Consider the following 24,136-nt stretch of genomic DNA (forward strand, 5'->3'; position numbering starts at 1 on the left):
AGATGGATGGACTAGGTAGTGGGATGGCCTTACCCTCTCCCATCCACCCCCACCAAACCCCTACCCCCTCCCACCCCCATCCTCTCTCCTTACCATCAAGTATCACTGCACCCTTCCCAGACCAGATGTTCTGTGCAAAGCCTTTAGTATTTTTTTTCTGATCATATGTATAACCTTGTATCGCAACGTGACCAACATGGTATCATCATTCTTTGCTCAAATAGCATTTTTTAAGAATATCCAGTCATAAGCTGGTCTTCAATCTTATTATTATAACAAATCATAATTTGTTGTAAACACAACTGCATGGGATATACATAGCAGTCATTGGTTTCTCTCTCTCTCTCTCTCTCTCTCTATATATATATATATATATCTCCAGATCATTTAATAGTTGGGGAAAGTAACATCAATTCCTTTCTCCTGCTGCCGCTATTCACGTATCTTTTTCCATTTCACTTAGATTGACAGCGCATCAGAGGATGGACGACTAATGTCAATTTTCGAGCCCCCATCACTCTCACCCTTATAACCTTGTAAGGTAACACGACCAATATGGTAACTTCGTTCTTTGCCCAATATCATTTTAAGAGTAACGAGCAACTTTCTGTCCGATGTCTGAATAATGAAATGTAAACCATGTTTAGCCATTACATCCAAACACAATAAAATATTACCACAAGCTTGTTTAGTTCTTGTATCACATAACGTAACGTCGCGTTTATTCAACAACTGATAGACATAGCATAATATAGCTTCATATTCACTGTGGTAAAACAAACATACACATCACGGTCAGTCCTCGCTATACCTCAAACGCGCAGTTCATTCTCTCTCCCTTAGGTGTGCAATGTTCCACACATACAAATTCCAAGCAAAGTAAACATATATACGACAATATGGAAAAACACAGCCTTGATACTATTATTAAATTGACTTGTTCATTATCCCCGAGTTCAAGGCTGTCTCTCTTAAGACCTACATCACCCAAATGTAAACACCAATCGATGAGAATAAGACCGGATGAGTCGATAGTGAAATAGCTCGAGGGCTATGTCTATTTTCAGTTCTTGTAACACAGTCAATGTAGCGTAATGGGAAAACAGTCTTTCTACTGCCTACATAAATAGCATTTGAAAATGTATGCAAGTCTAGACAATCTCCTATAGCCCTTACATTCTAAACACAAATAAAATATTAGCACACGCTTGCATCGCATTATATTTTCATTAAGTAACGTGGAGATCAACTTTCTGGCTGTTGTCCGAATATCATTATTGAAATGTGAACCCCATTTAGCCAAGCACAATATCTCCATTACATCTCATAGCATATAAATATTACGGTCTGCAAGTTTTTAGCCCTCTGTAACACAATGTAACGTAACGTAACGCAAATCAACTTTTTGCAGTCCAAAATGTCATTTTGAAACGAAAAGTGAGGCTTAGTCCATCTCCATTACATCTCTTACCATATAAATATTGGCGTCTACCAGTTTTAGCCCTCTGTAACACAATGTAACGTAACGTAACGTAACGTAACGCAAATCAACTTTTTGCAGTCCAAAATGTCATTTTGAAACGAAAAGTGAGGCTTAGTCCATCTCCATTACATCTCTTACCATATAAATATTGGTGTCTACCAGTTTTAGACCCTGTAACACATTTTAACGTAACGTGGTAATCATCCTCATATTTCTACAGACCAAATAACATTTTTAAATGAAAGTATGACTTAGTCCATCTCCATTAAATCTCTTACCATATAAATATTGGCGTCTACCAGTTTTAGCCCTCTGTAACACAATGTAACGTAATGTAACGTAACGCAAATCAACTTTTTGCAGTCCAAATTGTCATTTTTAAATGAAAGTATGACTTAGCCCATCTCCATTACATCTCTTACAATATAAATATTGACCTCTACCAGTTTTAGCCCTCTGTAACACAATGTAACGTAACGTAACGTAACGCAAATCAACTTTTTGCAGTCCAAAATGTCATTTTGAAACGAAAAGTGAGGCTTAGTCCATCTCCATTACATCTCTTACCATATAAATATTGGCGTCTACCAGTTTTAGCCCTCTGTAACACAATGTAACGCAACGTAACATAATGCAAATCAACTTTTTGCAGTCCAAAATGTCATTTTGAAACAAAAAGTGAGGCTTAGTCCATCTCCATTAAATCTCTTACCATACAAATATTGGTGTCTACCAGTTTTAGACCCTGTAACACATTGTAACGTAACGTGGTAATCATCCTCATATTTCTACAGACCAAATAACATTTTTAAATGAAAGTATTACTTAGTCCATCTCCATTACATTTCTTACCATATAAATATTGACCTCTACCAGTTTTAGCCCTCTGTAACACAATGTAACGTAACGTAACGTAACGTAAATCAACTTTTGCAGTCCAAAATGGCATTTTTAATTGAAAGTATGACTTAGCCCATCTCCATTACATCTCTTACCATATAAATATTGACCTCTACCAGTTTTAGCCCTCTGTAACACAATGTAACCTAACGTAACGTAACGCAAATCAACTTTTGCAGTTCAAAATGTCATTTTTAAATGAAAGTATGACTTAGTCCATCTCCTTCCATATGAATATTACGGACTACCAGTTTTAGCCCTCTGTAACACAATGTAACGTAACGTGGAAAATCAACTTTGTCGGATGACCAAATAACATTATTGAAAACGACATCCATGTTTAGCCATTACATCCAAACACAAGAAAAATATTACCGCTTTCTTGAGAAACTTATATGTGGAGATCAGATCTCCAGAGTCCACACAATAAGCCGCACATCACACATCTTCTGTTTTCAAATCACAGCTCGCATCTAATATAATGTTATTTTTTTTTTTTTGCAGAAACTATGTTTTGAGATTATGCTCTATGTCAGCAATTACTATTCGTATCATCAAACTCCTTTCAGTCAACAAAAACAAGCAGAGGTGTCGTATAAACCACTAAAGATTTGATGTATGCAAGGTACATCATTTTTGACTATTCTGTCACCGACTCACCTTAGCGAGATGACTGCGCGCAACAGTACCCGAGCACTCTTAATAATTTTATTCAAGCACTGTTAACATAGCATAATGTAAGATTTTTTTCACATTTCATATCGCGTGTGTAGATTAGAGAGAGAAGGCAAACATAGCTTGCAGCTAGTCAAAACTTATCATAACAGATATGATTTCACAGAGTTTTCAACCTTTGCCAGTTTTTCAATGTTTTCTCTTCACTCGTGCTAAGTGAGTCAGACAAAATGTGACATTTCATTTCATTATTACCCAGGCAATATGCTATTAGCTAGATATTCAAATCATATAACAAGCATTATTTCACAAGAACTTTTTTTTCTAGCAAATATGATTCCTTTAAGCAGTTCAACACATCAAACACCAGCAGTCCGCAAATTCCCTTTAGTCAATAATCATCTTTTACAGTATTTCTTGACTAAAATAGCACTCCAAAACATAAGTGGTCATTTTTATTCTCACTGTCACACTATAGTCAATAATTTGTTTCGCAGTGACAAGTTATGCCTAGTGACGAGATTTCACAATGAGCATAGTTTAAGAGAGTTCACACTGTATTAATTACGGTCACGGTTATCTTATGTTATGTTTATGAAGATCATTACTTCTTATTTTTAACATTTTTTTCTTGCCCCACAGCTTTTCCGTCTTCTCATATTCTTTTTCAAATAAAGTTCGCTTACTGTTTTCCAGTAGATTGGCTTCACATTACATATATTAATCAATTTTCAAATTCAGTTCAGTTTCTTTTCAATATCACAGCTTTGTTGTCCCCCTGCCAGTATCTAGTTCAAGACATCTTATTATCATTGTCATTAATACTGCTATCATCAACCATGTATTGGATGTCTCAGACATTCAGTTAACAACAACTTAGTAAGTGTTTAATGAATGCGAGAATCACTTCATGTGCGCTCATTTTAGTTTAGTTTAAAGTTTTCCATCTTGAATTAATACTACTATCACCAACTATGTATTGGATAGCTCAGACATTCAGTTAACATCTCAGTAAGTGAAAATCACTTCATGTGAGCTCATTTTTAGTTTAGGATAAGGTTTTTCCAACGTGAAATACTATTATCATTAACCAGGTATTGGGTGGCTCTGCCATTCAGTTTACATCTCAGTAACTGTTTACTGAACATTGTTATCCCTCCATGCGACCTCATTTTTTAGTTTAGAGTTTCTCCATCGTAAAAAATAAAATATTACTATCACCAGCCATGTATTGGGTGGCTCAACCATTCAGTTTACAACTCAGTAACAGTTTACTGAACATAGATATCCCTCAATGTGACCTCATTTTTTAGTTTAAAGTTTCTCCATCGTAAAAAATAAAATATTACTATCACCAGCCATGTATTGGATGACTCAACCATTCAGTTTACATCTCAGTAACTGTTTACTGAACATTGTTATCCCTCCATGCGACCTCATTTTTTTAGTTTAAAGTTTCTCCATCGTAAAAAATAAAATATTACTATCACCAGCCATGTATTGGGTAGCTCAACCATTCAGTTTACAACTCAGTAACAGTTTACTGAACATAGATATCCCTCCATGTGACCTCATATTTTAGTTTAAAGTTTCTCCATCGTAAATAAAAAATAAAATATTACTATCACATACCTCGTATTGGCCGGCTCCAGCATTCAGTTTACAACTCAGTAAGTGTTTACTGAATGCAAAATCGCTACATGTGTGGTCATTTAGTGTAAAGTTTCTCAATCTTAAAATATTGCTATCATCATCAATCATGCATTGGCCGGCTTAGTCTTTCAGTTTACAACTCAGTAAGTGTTTACTGAATGCAAAATCGCTACATGTGTGGTCATCTAGTTTAAAGTTTCTCAATCTTAAAATATTACTATCATCATCAACTATGCATTGGCTTGCTTAGTCTTTCAATTTACAACTCAGTGAGTGTTAACTGAACACTGAACGTCGAAATCATTTCCTGTGTGGCCATTTTTTACTTGAACCCGTCTCCACTCCTGACAGTCAGGACCGCAGGTCCTGACTGGTTTGACTGATATTTTAAGATTGAGAAACTTTAAACTAGATGACCACACATGTAGCGATTTTGCATTCATTAAACACTTACTGAGTTGTAAACTGAATGCTGGAGCCGGCCAATACGAGGTATGTGATAGTAATATTTTATTTTTTATTTACGATGGAGAAACTTTAAACTAAAAAATGAGGTCACATGAAGGGATATCTATGTTCAGTAAACTGTTACTGAGTTGTAAACTGAATGGTTGAGCTACCCAATACATGGCTGGTGATAGTAATATTTTATTTTTTACGATGGAGAAACTTTAAACTAAAAAAATGAGGTCGCATGGAGGAATAACAATGTTCAGTAAACAGTTACTGAGATGTAAACTGAATGGTTGAGCCATCCAATACATGGCTGGTGATAGTAATATTTTATTTTTTACGATGGAGAAACTTTAAACTAAAAAATGAGGTCACATGGAGGGATATCTATGTTCAGTAAACTGTTACTGAGTTGTAAACTGAATGGTTGAGCCACCCAATACATGGCTGGTGATAGTAATATTTTATTTTTTACGATGGAGAAACTTTAAACTAAAAAATGAGGTCGCATGGAGGGATAACAATGTTCAGTAAACAGTTACTGAGATGTAAACTGAATGGCAGAGCCACCCAATACCTGGTTAATGATAATAGTATTTCACGATGGAAAAACCTTATCCTAAACTAAAAATGAGCTCACATGAAGTGATTTTCACTTACTGAGATGTTAACTGAATGTCTGAGCTATCCAATACATAGTTGGTGATAGTAGTATTAATTCAAGATGGAAAACTTTAAACTAAACTAAAATGAGTGCACATGAAGTGATTCTCGCGTTCATTAAACACTTACTAAGTTGTTGTTAACTGAATGTCTGAGACATCCAATACATGGTTGATGATAGCAGTATTAATGACAATGATAATAAGAGGTCTTGAACTAGATACTGGCAGGGGGACAACAAAGCTGTGATATTGAAAAGAAACTGAACTGAATTTGAAAACTGATTAATATATGTAATGTGAAGCCAATCTACTGGAAAACAGTAAGCGAACTTTATTTGAAAAAGAATATGAGAAGACGGAAAAGCTGTGGGGCAAGAAAAAAATGTTAATAATAAGAAGTAATGATCTTCATAAACATAACATAAGATAACCGTGACAGTAATTAATACAGTGTGAACTCTCTTAAACTATGCTCACCGTGAATTCTCGTCACTAGGCATAACTTGTCACTCTGTGAAACAAATTATTGACTATAGTGTGACAGTGAGAATAAAAATGACCACTTATGTTTTGGAGTGCTATTTTAGTCAAGAAATACTGTAAAAGATGATTATTGACTAAAGGGAATTTGCGGACTGCTGGTGTTTGATGTGTTGAACTGCTTAAAGGAATCTTATTTGCTAGAAAAAAAAGTTCTTGTGAAATAATGCTTGTTATATGTTTTGACTATCTAGCTAATAGCATATTGCCTGGGTAATAATGAAATGAAATGTCACATTTTGTCTGACTCACTTAGCACAAGTGAAGAGAAAACATTGAAAAACTGGCAAAGGTTGAAAACTCTGTGAAATCATATCTGTTATGATAAGTTTTGACTAGCTGCAAGCTATGTTTGCCTTCTCTCTCTAATCTACACACGCGATATGAAATGTGAAAAAAAATCTTACATTATGCTATGTTATAATAATAATAATAATAATAATTTTTATTTAGGTAAGGTACATACATAAAGAGATTTTACAAAGTTTGTTGGCTTTATAGATAGAGCTAGTACATACAATGCCTAAAGCCACTATTACGCAAAGCGTTTCGGGCAGGAAAAATATTAATGACTAAAGCTTAAAACTAATGGGTAAAAAGAATAAAATGTGTTGAGAACAAATAAAAATAGAGGTAAAAGAGGGGGGAACATTGTTGAAAAAGCAGCACAAATACAATTACAAATTATTACAGAAAATTACATTCAAACAGCGTTGATTTGAAAAAAAAAAAAAAACCTTACATGGGTTGACAACAGAGGGGTAAGGTAGGTTACAGGGAATTTATTAGGTATAGCTTCGTTTTTAACTTAAACTGGTTGAGAGAGGTACAGTCTTTAACATGGTTGGGAAGGTCATTCCACATTCTGGCCCCTTGATTTGTAGAGCATTTCTGGTTTGATTAAGTCGTACTCTAGGAATATCAAAACTGTATTTATTTCTGGTGTGGTGCTCATGGGTTCTGTTACAACCTTCTATGAAGCTTTTGAGATCAGGATTGGCATTATAGTTTAGCGTTTTATATATGTTTAATACACATGAGAGAATGTGCAGTGACTTAATGTCTATATGAATACAGTGCTTGAATAATGAATGAATGTATATAATGAATACAGTGCTATAATGAATGCAGTGCTATAATGAATACAGTGCTTGAATAAAATTATTAAGAGTGCTCGGGTACTGTTGCGCGCAGTCATCTCGCTAAGGTGAGTCGGCGACAGAATTGTCAAAAATGATGTACCTTGCATACATCAAATCTTTAGTGGTTTATGCGACACCTCTGCTTGTTTTTGTTGACTGAAAGGAGTTTGATGATACGAATAGTAATTGCTGACATTGAGCATAATCTCAAAACATAGTTTCTGCAAAAAAAAAATAACATTAACAACAATACAATACAATACAATACAATTTTATTTAGGTAAGGTACATACATACAATAAATAATTACAAGGATTGTTTAACTTATAGGTATAGCTAGTACATACAATGCCTAAAGCCACTATTACGCAAAGCGTTTCGGGCATGATAAACTTAAATGACAAGCTTAATACTAATTGAGCATAATGAGTAGAATGAAAACAAGAAATGAAAACAAAGATGAAAAAGCAGCACAAATACAATTATGTCGACAAACAGCGCTCTTTAAAGAAAAAAACAGACATTGGTTGACAATAGAAGGGTAAGGTAGGTTACAGGGAATTTATTAGGTATAGCTTCGCTTTTAACTTAAACTGGTTAAATTAGATGCGAGCTGTGATTTGAAAACAGAAGATGTGTGATGTGCGGCTTATTGTGTGGACTCTGGAGATCTGATCTCCACATATAAGTTTCTCAAGAAAGCGGTAATATTTTTCTTGTGTTTGGATGTAATGGCTAAACATGGATGTCGTTTTCAAAAATAATGTTATTTGGTCATCCGACAAAGTTGATTTTCCACGTTACGTTACATTGTGTTTCAGAGGGCTAAAACTGGTAGTCCGTAATATTCATATGGAAGGAGATGGACTAAGTCATACTTTCATTTAAAAATGACATTTTGGACTGCAAAAGTTGATTTGCGTTATGTTACGTTATGTTACATTGTGTTACAGAGGGCTAAAACTGGTAGAGGTCAATATTTATATGGTAAGAGATGTAATGGAGATGGGCTAAGTCATACTTTCAATTAAAAATGCCATTTTGGACTGCAAAAGTTGATTTGCGTTACGTTACGTTACGTTACATTGTGTTACAGAGGGCTAAAACTGGTAGAGGTCAATATTTATATGGTAAGAGATGTAATGGAGATGGACTAAGTCATACTTTCATTTAAAAATGTTATTTGGTCTGTAGAAATATGAGGATGATTACCACGTTACATTACAATGTGTTACAGGGTCTAAAACTGGAAAAACACCAATATTTATATGGTAAGAGATGTAATGGAGATGGACTAAGCCTCACTTTTCGTTTCAAAATGACATTTTGGACTGCAAAAAGTTGATTTGCGTTACATTACGTTGCGTTACATTGTGTTACAGAGGGCTAAAACTGGTAGACACCAATATTTATATGGTAAGAGATGTAATGGAGATGGACTAAGCCTCACTTCTCGTTTAAAAATGACATTTTGGACTGCAAAAAGTTGATTTGCGTTACGTTACGTTACGTTACATTGTGTTACAGAGGGCTAAAACTGGTAGAGGTCAATATTTATATGGTAAGAGATGGAGATGGGATAACTCATACTTTCATTTAAAAATGACATTTTGGACTGCAAAAAGTTGATTTGCGTTACGTTACGTTACGTTACATTGTGTTACAGAGGGCTAAAACTGGTAGACGCCAATATTTATATGGTAAGAGATGTAATGGAGTTGGACTAAGTCACACTTTCATTTAAAAATGTTATTTGGTCTGTAGAAATATGAGGATGATTACCACGTTACGTTACAATGTGTTACAGGGTCTAAAACTGGTAGACACCAATATTTATATGGTAAGAGATGTAATGGAGATGGACTAAGCCTCACTTTTTGTTTCAAAATGACATTTTGGACTGCAAAATGTTGATTTGCGTTACGTTACGTTACATTGTGTTACAGAGGGCTAAAACTGGTAGACGCCAATATTTACATGGTAAGAGATGTAATGGAGATGGACTAAGCCTCACTTTTCATTTCAAAATGACATTTTGGACTGCAAAAAGTTGATTTGCGTTACGTTATGTTACATTGTGTTACAGAGGGCTAAAAACTTGCAGACCGTAATATTTATATGCTATGAGATGTAATGGAGATATTGTGTTTGGCTAAATGGGGTTCACATTTCAATAATGATATTCGGACAACAGCCAGAAAGTTGATCTCCACGTTACTTAATGAAAATATAATGCGATGCAAGTGTGTGCTAATATTTTATTTGTGTTTAGAATGTAAGGGCTATAGGAGATTGTCTAGACTTGCATACATTTTCAAATGCTATTTATGTAGGCAGTAGAAAGACTGTTTTCCCATTACGCTACATTGACTGTGTTACAAGAACTGAAAATAGACAGCCCCCGAGCTATTTCACTATCGACTCATCCGGTCTTATTCTCATCGATTGGTGTTTACATTTGGGTGATGTAGGTCTTAAGAGAGACAGCCTTGAACTCGGGGATAATGAACAAGTCAATTTAATAATAGTATCAAGGCTGTGTTTTTCCATATTGTCGTATATATGTTTACTTTGCTTGGAATTTGTATGTGTGGAACATTGCACACCTAAGGGAGAGAGAATGAACGGCGCGTTTGAGGTATAGCGAGGACTGACCGTGATGTGTATGTTTGTTTTACCACAGTGAATATGAAGCTATATTATGCTATGTCTATCAGTTGTTGAATAAACGCGACGTTACGTTATGTGATACAAGAACTAAACAAGCTTGTGGTAATATTTTATTGTGTTTGGATGTAATGGCTAAACATGGTTTACATTTCATTACTCAGACATCGGACAGAAAGTTGCTCGTTACTCTTAAAATGATATTGGGCAAAGAACGAAGTTACCATATTGGTCGTGTTACCTTACAAGGTTATAAGGGTGAGAGTGATGGGGGCTCGAAAATTGACATTAGTCGTCCATCCTCTGATGCGCTGTCAGTCTAAGTGAAATGAAAAAAGATACGTGAACAGCGGCAGCAGGAGAAAGGAATTGATGTTACTTTCCCCAACTATTAAATGATCTGGAGAGAGAGAGAGAGAGAGAGAGAGAGAGAGAGAGAGAGAGAGAGAGAGAGAGAGAGAGAGAGCGAGAGAGAGAGCGAGAGATATATATATATATATATATATATATTTATATATATATATATATATATATATATATATATATATATATATATATATATATATATATAGAGAGAGAGAGAGAGAGAGAGAGAGAGAGAGAGAGAGAGAGAGAGAGAGAGAGAGAGAGAGAGAGAGAGAGAGAGAGAGAGAGAAACCACTGACTGCTATGTATATCCCATGCAGTTGTGTTTACAACAAATTATGATTTGTTATAATAATAAGATTGAAGACCAGCTTATGACTGGATATTCCTAAAAAAATGCTATTTGAGCAAAGAATGATGATACCATGTTGGTCATGTTGCGATACAAGGTTATACATATGATCAGAAAAAAAATACTAAAGGCTTTGCACAGAACATCTGGTCTGGGAAGGGTGCAGTGATACTTGATGGTAAGGAGAGAGGATGGGGGTGGGAGGGGGTAGGGGTTTGGTGGGGGTGGATGGGAGAGGGTAAGGCCATCCCACTACCTAGTCCATCCATCTCACAACGTCTCAAACCGCCGCGAAGGTTAGACCTTAACGAGATGGCGTGCCGGTTCATTCATTCAGGAGTCTTGAACATTCTGTGACATTGTCTTGCTATGATAACGCCGTTGTGTGATACAAGCTCTGCACAACAGTAATGGCTGTAGGAAGAAGAGATGATGGAGATTGAGTAAACATGCATACATTTCAATGATCACAGTTAACAAGAACAATTTGTAGGTAGAGATCGCGTCTCCGTGACGATGTGAAATGTTTCTCTCTTTTAGTAAATGCGAACCTACTGACTTTGACTGAGTTTACTAAGTGATGTGCCATGTGGTGACACTTCTCAGGTCGATGAGACGGTATGTGATCCTGGTCCGTACCACTCTAGAAGGTAAGGGGAAGAGGTGTGCCCCACTCTAGAAGGTAGGAGGGGATGGAGAGGGGGCCCCCTGATGGTATGGGAGGGGTGGGGGTGATTGACGATGACAGGTGGGCCCCCTGCTAGCGGGGGTAAGACCCTAGCCCCCTCCTTAACGATTCGCAGAGGAGGTAGAGCCATGCTGGGGTGAACATCTCCAAGTCTTGTCTTAAGACATCGAAAAGCCATTAAGGCAAATGGTCCACATCACTCCTCCTGGACTCTGCTCTCTCATCCTCTCCCACTTACGGCTTCCTGTAGGGGGAGCTAATAGTTTGGCAAAACCGCAAATGATCCCGAGCAGTCTCACGACGAGGGGAAGCTCCCCTCACCCTTCCCTCCCTCCCTCCCTCCCCCACCCCTCCCCCCACCCCAAACAACATAACGGACTATGTTGGGTCCCCTCTCACTCAACCTCTATTTACATTACTTACCTACTATCATCAAAACTATTATCTTCACACAGGATTAAGTCTACGCCAAACACACATACATATTCATTTACTCTTTCCTCTTATTCCACTCCTATCCTTGTATTTCTTACTCTACCACATACTCTCCTACATCCAAACATCATCTCCTCCACTCTTTCCTGACCACATACCCTAACACCCAACGCTCACACACCTCCGACACGCGCCAAACTTCCGGGAAAATTCCCCCCCAAACCCTTTGCGACTACGACGACGCGCACCACCTGGCACCCAACAACATGACCTCCCCTCTTTCCTGACCACATACCCTAACACCGGACGCTCACACGCGTCCGACACGCGCCAAACTTCCGGGAAAATTCCCCCCAAAACCCTGTGCGACTAGACACCTGCGCACCACCTGCCCACCTGGCACTCATGAGTGCCACCTGGGCAGGTGACGTGCGCGGTTCTAGTCGCACTTTACACTACTATCTTCTACTGCCTTCTTTTTTTGAGCCAGGGACACTAATAAAAGAAGAAAATTTATTTACTGTAAGTAAACTAAAACTTAATTTAATGTAATTACAGTTTAGTTTCTTGCATAATACATTTATTTATTTATTTATTTATATACAGAAGGTACATTGGGATTGAGGATACATAGCATAGTAATTACAATCTTGTAAAGCCACTAGTATGCGCAGCGTTTCGGCCAGGTCCTTAATCAAAGAAAATTTTAAGTAGGTATTTACCTGCAAAATTTATAAAAAATGATAACAGTTACAAAGCAAGAAAAAAAATAAAAGATGAGAGAAAATTGTAGGTATATTAAAGCACATAGGTAGCTCAGATTGATTGCAATGACAGCTTGAATGGTAGTTTAACAAAAATTAGTGGGCACATTACAGCATATGGCTAGCACATAAAAGAAGACAGCAATGAACACAATGATAAAGTTGTTTGGGTTAAGTACATAAAGATTGGGAGATTGGGTAATTGGGTACATTCCATACATAGTTTATTTTGCAGTATCAACCTGATAAAAACCTACAGATTATGATACTGCGCCTATTTTACAAATAGTAGTGATGATATTTGTCTTTAAAAATAAGCAAAGCTTATCCATTATGCATGCTAAATGTTACTTGTCTTGATAATGCCAAATTGTAACCCCTGATAAAATAAGATGTATTTACATACCATTTTTGCTATGATGAGGCAGTAAATTGTGCCATGGCAGGATACCTTCTATTGCATTCTTTTCACTGAGAGTTTCAGAGTTTTCACTATTGTAGGTTTTTATGAAGCCTTGAAGCTTTTTCCTGTCACACTCATTTTTCTGCTGGAGTGAACAGCGCATTTTACTGGATGCTGCAAATAAAGTTTTTTTGGCTGAAAGTTATAAAGTTGTTACAAAATTTTCCTTATCCGTTACCTACATAGAAATTATGGACAAGAGCTAAACAGAAAATGCTTCAGAGTTAACAAAGACAAATAGTAGGCCTACGTACATGAGTGGCAATCAGATTTTTGCGATGCCTGATAGAGTCTGCAACTGCCTCGATAGAATATTTGATGTTCTTCGAGGTTGTTCCAGTGTTTAACTCTAACTCCTTACAAATCATTTGTAGGTCAGATCGTCATTCTAGAATCAATGACTTTTGAACATCAAGTTTGTCGATCTCATTTGAAACTGTTATTTCCGTCTCTCTGGCCTATTTGAAAATATAATAAATTTAATGAACAAATCACATTAACCGTGATGAGTGGTTCGAACCTATGGGCTTGGCATTCCCAGATGCTTGCTGTAGTTGAATGCGCCACAACATGGTCAAAAGAATTGCAACCTAGGCTACTACTGCACCCACAATTCATTTTTTTCTTTATTATGCAGCCCCTTACCCATTCCATGGGCGGTTCTGCATGCAGTTCCCCATGCACTTGGTCTATGACCTCCAGTAGTTCTACCTCTGATGGCCCTTTCAATACACATTGAATTCATATTATTGTGATATAACAATACACGGAGAAAGACATTGAAATGGGGGCATGAAAGGCAGAACTACTGAATGACAGAGACCGAGTTCATGGGGAATTGTGTGAAACCTGTTTGGCTTCAGTGGATGCCTTGGGATCCTTGTGGGTGCAGTAGTACTCCAAGTTGCAATTCATTTGACCATGTCGTAGCGTAGTGGACTAGAGCATGCATCTGAGAACACTCAGTGCATGGGGTTCGAACCCTCATCACAGTTCCTGTGATATATCACGATACTGTGATTTTTTTTGTGTACACTTTTGATATTACTTTGAATCATACATTTAGGTTAATAAAATTAAATGCTATATACTTTACACAAATTAACCTTATTGTTATATTGCAAAAGTTCAAGCAGTTAATTCAAGGAAATGGTAGCTAATTTATAATGGAAAATATATGTAGTACATGATCTGAACCCATAACTAACCTATAAATGCATTATAATACCTTTCACATATAAATACATTGATGGATAGAAAATGACAATGTCCAATCAAACAGCATTGCTCTGCTTTCTCCTTAATTAATCTCTGCATTTGTTCTTCTTTTTTGATTATTGATTATTTAGAATGATTAGTATAATATGTTAAACAAAATTTTATAAGCATTAAGCACAAGTTCTGTACATAATATTTATGATGTGTGTCCATTAAATAAACCCTCATATAAATACCAACAAATGATGTTGGGACATAACCAACATCAAATGATTCCAAAGTTTCTTCACCAACTGCCAAATAACTTTGAGTAAGTTCTGCCACTAGTAGAACAGTCCTCATTGTGAATGTGTGGTGGTGAAAGTATAGCAGGCAGAATGTCTGGGTGCCACATTGGAAGATTTAAGCATGGGTACATAATTGCAAATTGTATATCAACATATTTTCAGACAAATCTCTAGATATTACTATAACTAACCTTATGCTACCAAGTTGTTCAGTGTTATAGTAATTTAATCTCCATAATTGTCTAGCATACACTTAAAAATGGGCCAAAAAAGGACTTTCTGGTACTGGCGCTCAAGAGGTTCTCTAGTCATCACTGCTATTCTCCGGTGAAATTCTGAAGAGAAAATTATAGTGTTAGAAGAAAAAGTGCAAGAAGAAAACCAGAAAATTATGCTTATGCAAAATTATGCTACAATGTACCTATTAATAATCTTCAAATTTGGCTACAAATTACCTACTTATAATTATGTGTTAAATTATGGACTTTCCCCATAATGATATGCATGTTAGTGGCATTACCTATACTGCCTACCTGGAGCCCCCTAGAGAGATAGTGACACAAGTTAAGGTAATCCCTTTAGTAAGGTGCTGGGTCAACATAAATAAGCTATAACTAATAAGGACACAAATCAATAGGTTCATTTAACAGTGGTATTAACACCTATATATATTTAGCTAGGAATAAGTTTTTACAAGTGTAACAAAGTGAAAGGAATGTATGAAAATTTTGAAGATATATATAAAAGGATCATTGACATGAACCAGTCTTCCTATATAAAGTATAAAAATAGTAAACATAATACCATTATTATTGTCTATAGTTATTTTTGGAACATCTGGTATGTACACCATACTGTCAAAAATCCGATGATCTATCTGAAAAATTGATTGGTAGTGTAAATATTTGAATTCATTGCATAGCCTCATATACTAACAAAAATAAAACAAATTGTACAGAAAAGCTAACACAACATTATAACACCTTCCTGTGTATTCTATGGTACAAAAGAAAACATACCTTATACTGACAGAAGAACTATGCATACTGCTGAAACTACTTTCCACAAAATATCTGAACCAAGGGATAATCCCCCAAGATTTTAAATATGAACATTTCACCCTATCAGTATTAAAAAAATCAAAAAGAGTTCAGCACAAAACTAATGTCCGATCAGCTTGCAAGCTGATGGTGAAAATCCTAAAGGAGGGAATCATTTACCATCTATCAGTGAACAATGTTATTCAGTCAACACACCAAGGTCTTCTTAAAAACAGATGTTACCTGAGTTTATAGTTAGATAAATATACACACATACCAAAAGAATAGGGGGGTGGTAGGAGAAGAAAATATCAAAGTGTTCAGTGAGGATCCACAAGGTCTTCTCTGAGTATTGTATATTTTCTTCTCCACGGCTATGGGTCCCTACACTTGCACGGGAGGTGGGTACCCATTCTGAATGCTAACTTATACACCTCCTCACTTCTTGGATATGGTACCATGGTACTCAGAGAAAGGGTTTCCGGTGGATGTAGTATAAATGGATTTTGCTAAAGACTTTAATAAGGTACCACATGAAAGACTAACAAGGAAATTACAGGTTCATGGAATACATTGTAGAATGGACAAAACAATACTTAAAACAAAGAGAGCAAAGGGTCATACTAAATGGGAATGAATCTGATGAAATGTGGTAAGTGGAGTACCTCAGGGGTCCATTTTGGGGTCTAAAATATTTGTCATATAATGAACATCTATGACATAGAATATAATATAATCAACCATATCTTCATATTTGCAAATGGCTGGCGTATCACGAGCACTTTGTCCCTGGGTTCCTGTAGGCGGTAGTGGACCCCTTACTGACCCTGTGGGCGGTAGTGGACCCCCTACTGACCCTGTGGGCGGTAGTGGACCCCTACCAACCCTGTGGGCGGTAGTGGACCCCCTACCGACCCTGTGGGCGGTAGTGGACCCCCTACTGACCCTCTGGGCGGTAGTGGACCCCCTACCGACCATGTGGGTGGCAGTGAACCCCCCTACCGACCCTGTGGGCGGCAGTGGACCCCTTACCGACCCTGTGGGCGGCAGTGGACCCCCTACCGACCCTGTGGGTGGTAGTGGACCCCCTACTGACCCTGTGGGCGGAAGTGGACCCCTTACTGACCCTGTGGGCGGCAGTGGACCCCCTACCGACCCTGTGGGCAGCAGTGAACCCCCTACTGACCCTGTGGGCGGAAGTGGACCCCTTACTGACCCTGTGGGCGGTAGTGGACCCCCTACCGACCATGTGGGTGGCAGTGGACCCCCTACCGACCCTGTGGGCGGCAGTGGACCCCTTACCGACCCTGTGGGCGGCAGTGGACCCCCTACCGACCCTGTGGGCGGTAGTGGACCCCCTACTGACCCTGTGGGCAGAAGTGGACCCCTTACTGACCCTGTGGGCGGCAGTGGACCCCCTACCGACCCTGTGGGCGGCAGTAAACCCCCTACTGACCCTGTGGGCGGAAGTAGACCCCTTACTGACCCTGTGAGCGGTAGTGGACCCCCTACCGACCCTGTGGGCGGAAGTGGACCCCTTACTGACCCTGTGGGCGGTAGTGGACCCCCTACCGACCATGTGGGTGGCAGTGGACCCCCTACCGGCCATGTGGGCGGTAGTGGACTCCTTACCGACCCTGTGGGCGGTAGTGGATCCCTTACCGACCCTGTGGGCGGCAGTGGACCTCCTACCTTCCGTGTGGGCGGTAGTGGACCCCCTACTGACCCTGTGGGCGGCAGTGGATCCCCTACCGACCGTGTGGGCGGTAGTGGGCCCCCTACCGACCCTGTGGGCGGCAGTGGACCCCTTACCGACCCTGTGGGCGGCAGTGGACTCTATATACTAATCCTGTGGGTGATACAGGACCAAATACTCATCTTATGGGCGACAATGGAAGCCATACACATCCAGTGGGCCTTATTGGACCCCATACTCATCCTATCGGTAATATTGGACCCCATACCTATCCTGTGGGGTGGTATCCCAGCAAACAATTTTAGGTTGCCACAACATATCTGGAAAGTATTTGAAAGGATTGGAAACGTTTGTTTTATCGTATCAGATACGATATTGTGTGTGGACTTAAATAGGTTTCCAAAACTTATAACCAAGACATATGTATCTAACACTAATTTGAGATGTTGTGGCAACTTTACACTCCTAACATGAGTCATTCATAATCCATTCATACACCAATATGAATCTCTTGTGAAAGGTTTGAGCCTAATCTGAACCCTTTTCACATCTTTGTGTTTAAAGTTAAATTTCTTGAAATTAAATTATATTATTTTATATTATATTATTTTTATTATATTTTATTTTATGTATTATTATTTTTCTTATATTTTTTTTATATTATATTATTGTTTATAATTTAAATATTAAAACTAATTTAAGGTATCAGTAATACTTAAGTAATAAACAAGATGAAAGACTGATAATTAGAGTGAGAACAACTAAATGAGCACATGAAGGTACTCACCTATTTGTGCTTGCGGTAGTGTACAGGTGCCTGAGCCTATTGGGCTCTATCATATCTACACTTGACACTGTGTATGGAGTTTGCCTCCACCACATTACTTCCTAATGTATTCCATTTGTCAACCACTCTGACACTAAATAATCACTACACACGACCGTAGTATGATATGTGATCACGTCTAGGTGAGCACATCTAGGTGATCACGTCTAGGTGAGCACATCTAGGTGATCATCTATGCCTATAAACAGTAAGATTATAGGCACAGTTGATGTGCTCACCTGTATGTGCTTACCTAGATGTGCTCACCTAGATGTGCTCACCTAGAGGTGCTCACCTAGATGTGCTCACCTAGATGTGCTCACCTAGAGGTGCTCACCTAGATGTGCTCACCTAGAGATGCTCACCTAGATGTGCTCCCCCTAGATGTGCTCACCTAGATGTGCTCACCTGGATGTGCTCACCTAGATGTGTTCACCTAGATGTGCTCACCTAGATGTGCTCACCTAGATGTGCTCACCTAGATGTTCCTACCTGTAAGTGCTAACCTAGATGTGCTTACCTAGATGTTCCTACCTGTATGTGCTCACCTAGATGTTCCTACCTGTATGTGCTCACCTAGATGTTCCTACCTGTATGTGCTCACCTAGATGTTCCTACCTGTATGTGCTCACCTAGATGTTCCTACCTGTATGTGCTCACCTAGATATGCTCACCTAGATGTACTCACTTAGATGTGCTCACCTAGATGTGCTCACCTAGATGTGCTCACCTAGATGTGCTCACCTAGATGTGCTCACCAGTAAGACACATGGTGGTGATGTACCATGGGAGAGTGTGCCTGTAAGACACATGGTGGTGATGTACCATGGGAGAGTGTGCCTGTAAGACACATGGTGGTACTCATCTATTTGTGCTTGCGGGGGTTGAGCTTTGGCTCTTTGGTCCCCTCCTCTCAACTGTCAATCAACTGGTGAATAGATTCCTGAGCCTACTGGGCTCTATCATATCTACATTTAAAACTGTGTATGGTGTCAGCCTCCACCACATCTCTGCCTAATGCATTCCACCTGTTAACTACTCTGACACTGAAAATGTTCTTTCTAATGTCCCTGTGGCTCATTTGGGTTCTCAGTTTCCACCTGTGTCCCCTAGTTCGCGTACCACCAGTGTTGAATAGTTTATCCTTGTCTACCCTGTCAATTCCTCTGAGGATTTTTTAGGTAGTGAGCATGTCTCCCCCTCACTCTTCTGTCTTCCAGTGTTGTAAGGTGCATTTCCCGCAGCCTTTCCTCGTAACTCATGCCTCTTAGTTCTGCAACTAGTCTAGTGGCATACCTCTGAACTTTTTCCAGCTTCGTCTTGTGCTTGACAAGGAACGGGCTCCATGCTGGGGCCGCATACTCCAGGATTGGTCTTACGTATGTGGTATACAAGATTCTGAACGATTCCTTACACAGGTTCCTGAAAGCTGTTCTGATGTTAGCTAGCCTCGCATATGCCGCAGACTTTATTCTCTTTATGTGGGCTTCAGGAGACAGGTTTGGTGTAATATCAGTTCCTACATCTTTCTCTCTTTCCGTTTCATTAAGTACTTCATCTCCTATTCTGTATCCTGTGTCTGGCCTCCTGTTTCCATCGCCTAGTTTCATTACTTTGCATTTACTCGGGTTAAACTTTAGCAGCCATTTGTTGGACCATTTATTCAGTCTGTCTACGTCGTCCTGTAGCCTCCTACTATCATCCTCTGTTTCAATCCTCCTCATAATTTTTACATCATCAGCAAACATTGAGAGAAACGATTAAATACCCTCTGGGAGATCATTTACATATACATATATCAGAAACAGTATTGGTCCAAGGACTGACCCCTGCGGGACTCTACTTGTAACGTCACGCCAATCTGAGACCTCACCCCTCACTCTGACTCATTGTCTCCTGTTGCTTAGGTGCTCCTTTATCCAATGGAGTACCTTCCCTTTCACTCCAGCCTGCATCTAAAGCTTTTTCACTAGCCTCTTGTGTGGTACTGTATCAAAGGCTTTCTGACAATCCAAAAATATGCAGTCTGCCCACCCTTCTCTTTCTTGCCTGGTCGTAGAATTCAATTAGCCCTGTGACGCAGGATTTGCCATCTCTGAACCCATGTTGATGCTGTGTTACATGTATAATGCTGCTGTGTGATGTACCATGGGAGAGTGTGCCTGTAAGACACATGGTGGTGATGTACCATGGGAGAGTGTACCTGTAAGACACATGGTGGTGATGTACCATGGGAGAGTGTGCCTGTGAGACACATATGGTGATGATGTACCATGGGAGAGTGTGCCTGTAAGACACATGGTGGTGATGTACCATGGGAGAGTGTGCCTGTAAGACACATGGTGGTGATGTACCATGGGAGAGTGTGCCTGCAAGACCCATGGTGGTGATGTACCATGGGAGAGTGTGCCTGCAAGACATGGTGATGTACCATGGGAGTGTGACTGTGAGACACATATGGTGATGATGTACCATGGGAGAGTGTGCCTGTAAGACACATGGTGGTGAAGTACCATGGGAGAGTGTGCTGTAAGGCACATGGTGGTGATGTACCATGGGAGAGTGTACCTGTGAGACACATATGGTGATGATGTACCATGGGTGAGTGTGCTTGTAAGAAACATGATGGTGATGATGTACCATGGGTGAGTGTGCTTGTAAGAAACATGGTGGTGATGTACCATTGTTAGACTGTTAGACACATAGTGATGTACCATGGGAGAGTGTGCCTGTACAACACATGATGGTGAAGTACCATGGGAGAGTGTGCCTGTAAGACACTTGGTGGTGATGTCCCATGGGAGAGTGTGCCTGTAAGACACATGGTGGTGATGTACCCTGGGAGAGTGTGCCTGTAAGACACATGGTGGTGATGTACCATGGGAGAGTGTGCCTGTAAGACACATGGTGGTGATGTCCCATGGGAGAGTGTGCCTGTAAGACACATGGTGGTGATGTACCATGGGAGAGAGAGCCTGTAAGACACATGGTGGTGATGTACCCTGGGAGAGTGTGCCTGTAAGACACATATGGTGGTGATGTACCATGGGAGAGTGTGCCTGTAAGACACATGGTGGTGATGTACCATGGGAGAGTGTGCCTGTAAGACACATGGTGGTGATGTACCATGGGAGAGAGAGCCTGTAAGACACATGGTGGTGATGTACCCTGGGAGAGTGTGCCTGTAAGACACATGGTGGTGATGTACCATGGGAGAGTGTGCCTGTAAGACACATGGTGGTGATGTACCATGGGAGAGAGAGCCTGTAAGACACATGGTGGTGATGTACCATGGGAGAGTGCGCCTGTATGACACATAGTGGTGATGTACCATGGGAGAGTGTGTCTGTAAGACACAGACATTCACCCAAAACGCTATGCATGCTATTGGCTGTACAAGAATGTAAGAACCCTTGTATACAAAAATAATAAATAAAATACAGTAATATATCATAATATATTACTGTATTATATCATAATTATGTAATATATTATAATTTCTATTGGTTAGGTTTCTAAGTTTTCTCAAGCATTACATGGGTTACTGTGTGTGGGTGTTTAACATTGAGGGGGGGGGGGAGGCAGGGTCCAGGCAGGTTTCACATACAGCTGTAATTAGGTCAGTTTCAGTCTCATCTGTCCTGCACCTCGCAGTGTTCTACAATGTTAAAGATTTTTCTTTTAAACCATTTCATATATTAATGGGTCCCAGAGACATCATCTATAACTTTTGTTACTCCTCTGCATGAACCTTTGTTTCTAATTTCACCCAAAAAATCATAAAACTTTTTCCTTGAAAGATTATCAGCTACTTTTAATCTCACAATATTATCTTTCTCTGTCTTAATCCTCTTTCTTGATGATTTTGAGCCCTGGTGCCACACCTGAGCTGGGGCCACCAACCATCTCTGGGGCCACCAGCATCTTTACGTAGGTAATGCTAGAAGGTCTGCCCCCCCCCCCTGCACCCTTCCGTAGATTATGCCAAAAGGAATGGGGCTCCCCCTGCTTCTTTCCATAGGCTATGCCAAAAGGCATTCCTGCCTCTTTCCGTAGGTCATGCCAAATGGTTTGGGGCCCTACTGCCTCTTTCCGTAGGTCATGCCAAGAGGTCTGTAGTACCCTGCATCTTTTTGTGGGTTAGGCCAAAAGGTCTGGGACACTCTGCATCATTTCGTAGGTTATAACAAAAGGTCTGGGGCACCTTGCATCTTTCCATAGGTTATGCCAAATGGTCTGGAGCACCCTGCAACTTTCTGTAGGGTTTTCCAAAAGATCTGGGGCACTCTGCATCTTTCTGTAGGTTATGCCAAAAGGTAGATCTATTTTGAAATTCCCTAACATGATTATTCCAACCAGGCATACTACTTCTTTTACTGGTTATAAGATAAATACTCTCTTCCCCTGCCCTATCTAGCACTGAAACGACAGATGTGAAAAAGTCCTTGAGATTGTTCTGATGCAAATTGCACTGAATAATATTGCAAGCAATTGCATCACTTGTGATTTGAGTATTCGTTAAGCAGGCATTTAAACTTATCCAGGTCATCAAGAGTGGCCTTCCTACGTTTAGGTGTGTTCTAGGGAGGTTTATGTTTTCTTTGGCAGCAGCAACTTGTGAGTGAGGTATATTCGAGGTGGCCATGGCAGGATGATACCAGGACAGGTTGCCATCACTGACAGCCTTATACTTAAAGGTGTGACCAGTTATATCATCAATAAGAAAATGATCAATATGAGATCTTCCATTCCTATCTCATGACATAAAGCTATAGTAATAGTAAATAAATCATTAATAGCAGGATTATGTAAATTTTCAGCATCCATGAATTCATTAAACAGATTTAAGTATACATCTTAGCAGGTAAAATCAGTGTTAAAAATCACCTACCACCCATGAGTTCAGCATTATGATACAAATTACTCAACTGATATATTTCTGATCATACATTTCCATACTCATCTGCACAGTTGATATTGCTTGTGAAAACCATGCATATACACACACACATAATCAAATACTGCTGAGCACCTTTCAGGCCCCTGAGCAAAGGGGCCTGACATCCGAGTGGACAGCACATCGGATTCGTAGTCCTGAGGTTCCGGGTTCGATCCTTGGTGGAGACGGAAACAAATGGGCAGAGTTTCTTTCATCCTGATGAGTCTGTTCACCTAGCAGTAAATATGTACCTGAGAGATAGGCAGCTGCTACAGGCTGCTTCCTTGGGATTGTGTAACAAAAAGAAGCCTGGTCGAGGACCGGGCCGTGGGGGACGATAAGCCCCGAAATCATCTCCAGATAACTATAGGACACAAGTATAGCAGGAGTGAGCCCTGATACAATATTGACAACCTCAACTTTACATTGCATATGGTTATGCCCAGGATAGCAGCAGCACCATAGGGTCTTCCAGGACCTGACCAGTCAATAGACATGTCAATACTGGCAGTGGAAAAAGAACTATCAATAAATTTGAAGTGGTTTTGATATTCATAAGATGTAAGCCAGTGTTCTTGCAAAACAAGAATATTTTGCACATACCAAAATGCTTTTAACGTTCATATATTCAGGGTTTGTTATTTCTCTAATTACCTTAATAACCGGGTATTATAACTTTACACATACTGAAGCATTGTCATGGGGGTAAATAAACCATATTACGTGAAGATCATTTATGTGCTAATTAAAACAACACTTATAGTAAGAGGACAGTAAATTGGAATGTTGAGACAATTGTCAAGTAATAATAATATAATAATTAACAGGTTTTAAGAGCCATCTATTGAACAGTATTCTATCTATAAATAATCTAAACTAATAAT

General features: G+C 39.3%; 1 protein-coding gene across 1 annotated transcript in view; it reads right to left on the reverse strand.

Moving 5' to 3' along the window:
* Positions 1-14,076, reverse strand: part of LOC138365099 (uncharacterized) — a 27,497-nt gene extending 13,421 nt beyond the window's left edge. The window contains exon 1 of the mRNA XM_069325213.1: positions 13,190-14,076. Within this exon, the coding sequence (XP_069181314.1) occupies positions 13,190-13,349 (160 nt within the window). The 5' untranslated portion in view covers positions 13,350-14,076. The remainder of the gene's footprint in view (positions 1-13,189) is intronic.
* Positions 14,077-24,136: the final 10,060 nt, after the last annotated feature.

The sequence above is a fragment of the Procambarus clarkii genome, chromosome 15, assembly GCF_040958095.1.
Source record: "Procambarus clarkii isolate CNS0578487 chromosome 15, FALCON_Pclarkii_2.0, whole genome shotgun sequence".
Taxonomy (NCBI): Eukaryota; Metazoa; Arthropoda; class Malacostraca; order Decapoda; family Cambaridae; genus Procambarus; species Procambarus clarkii.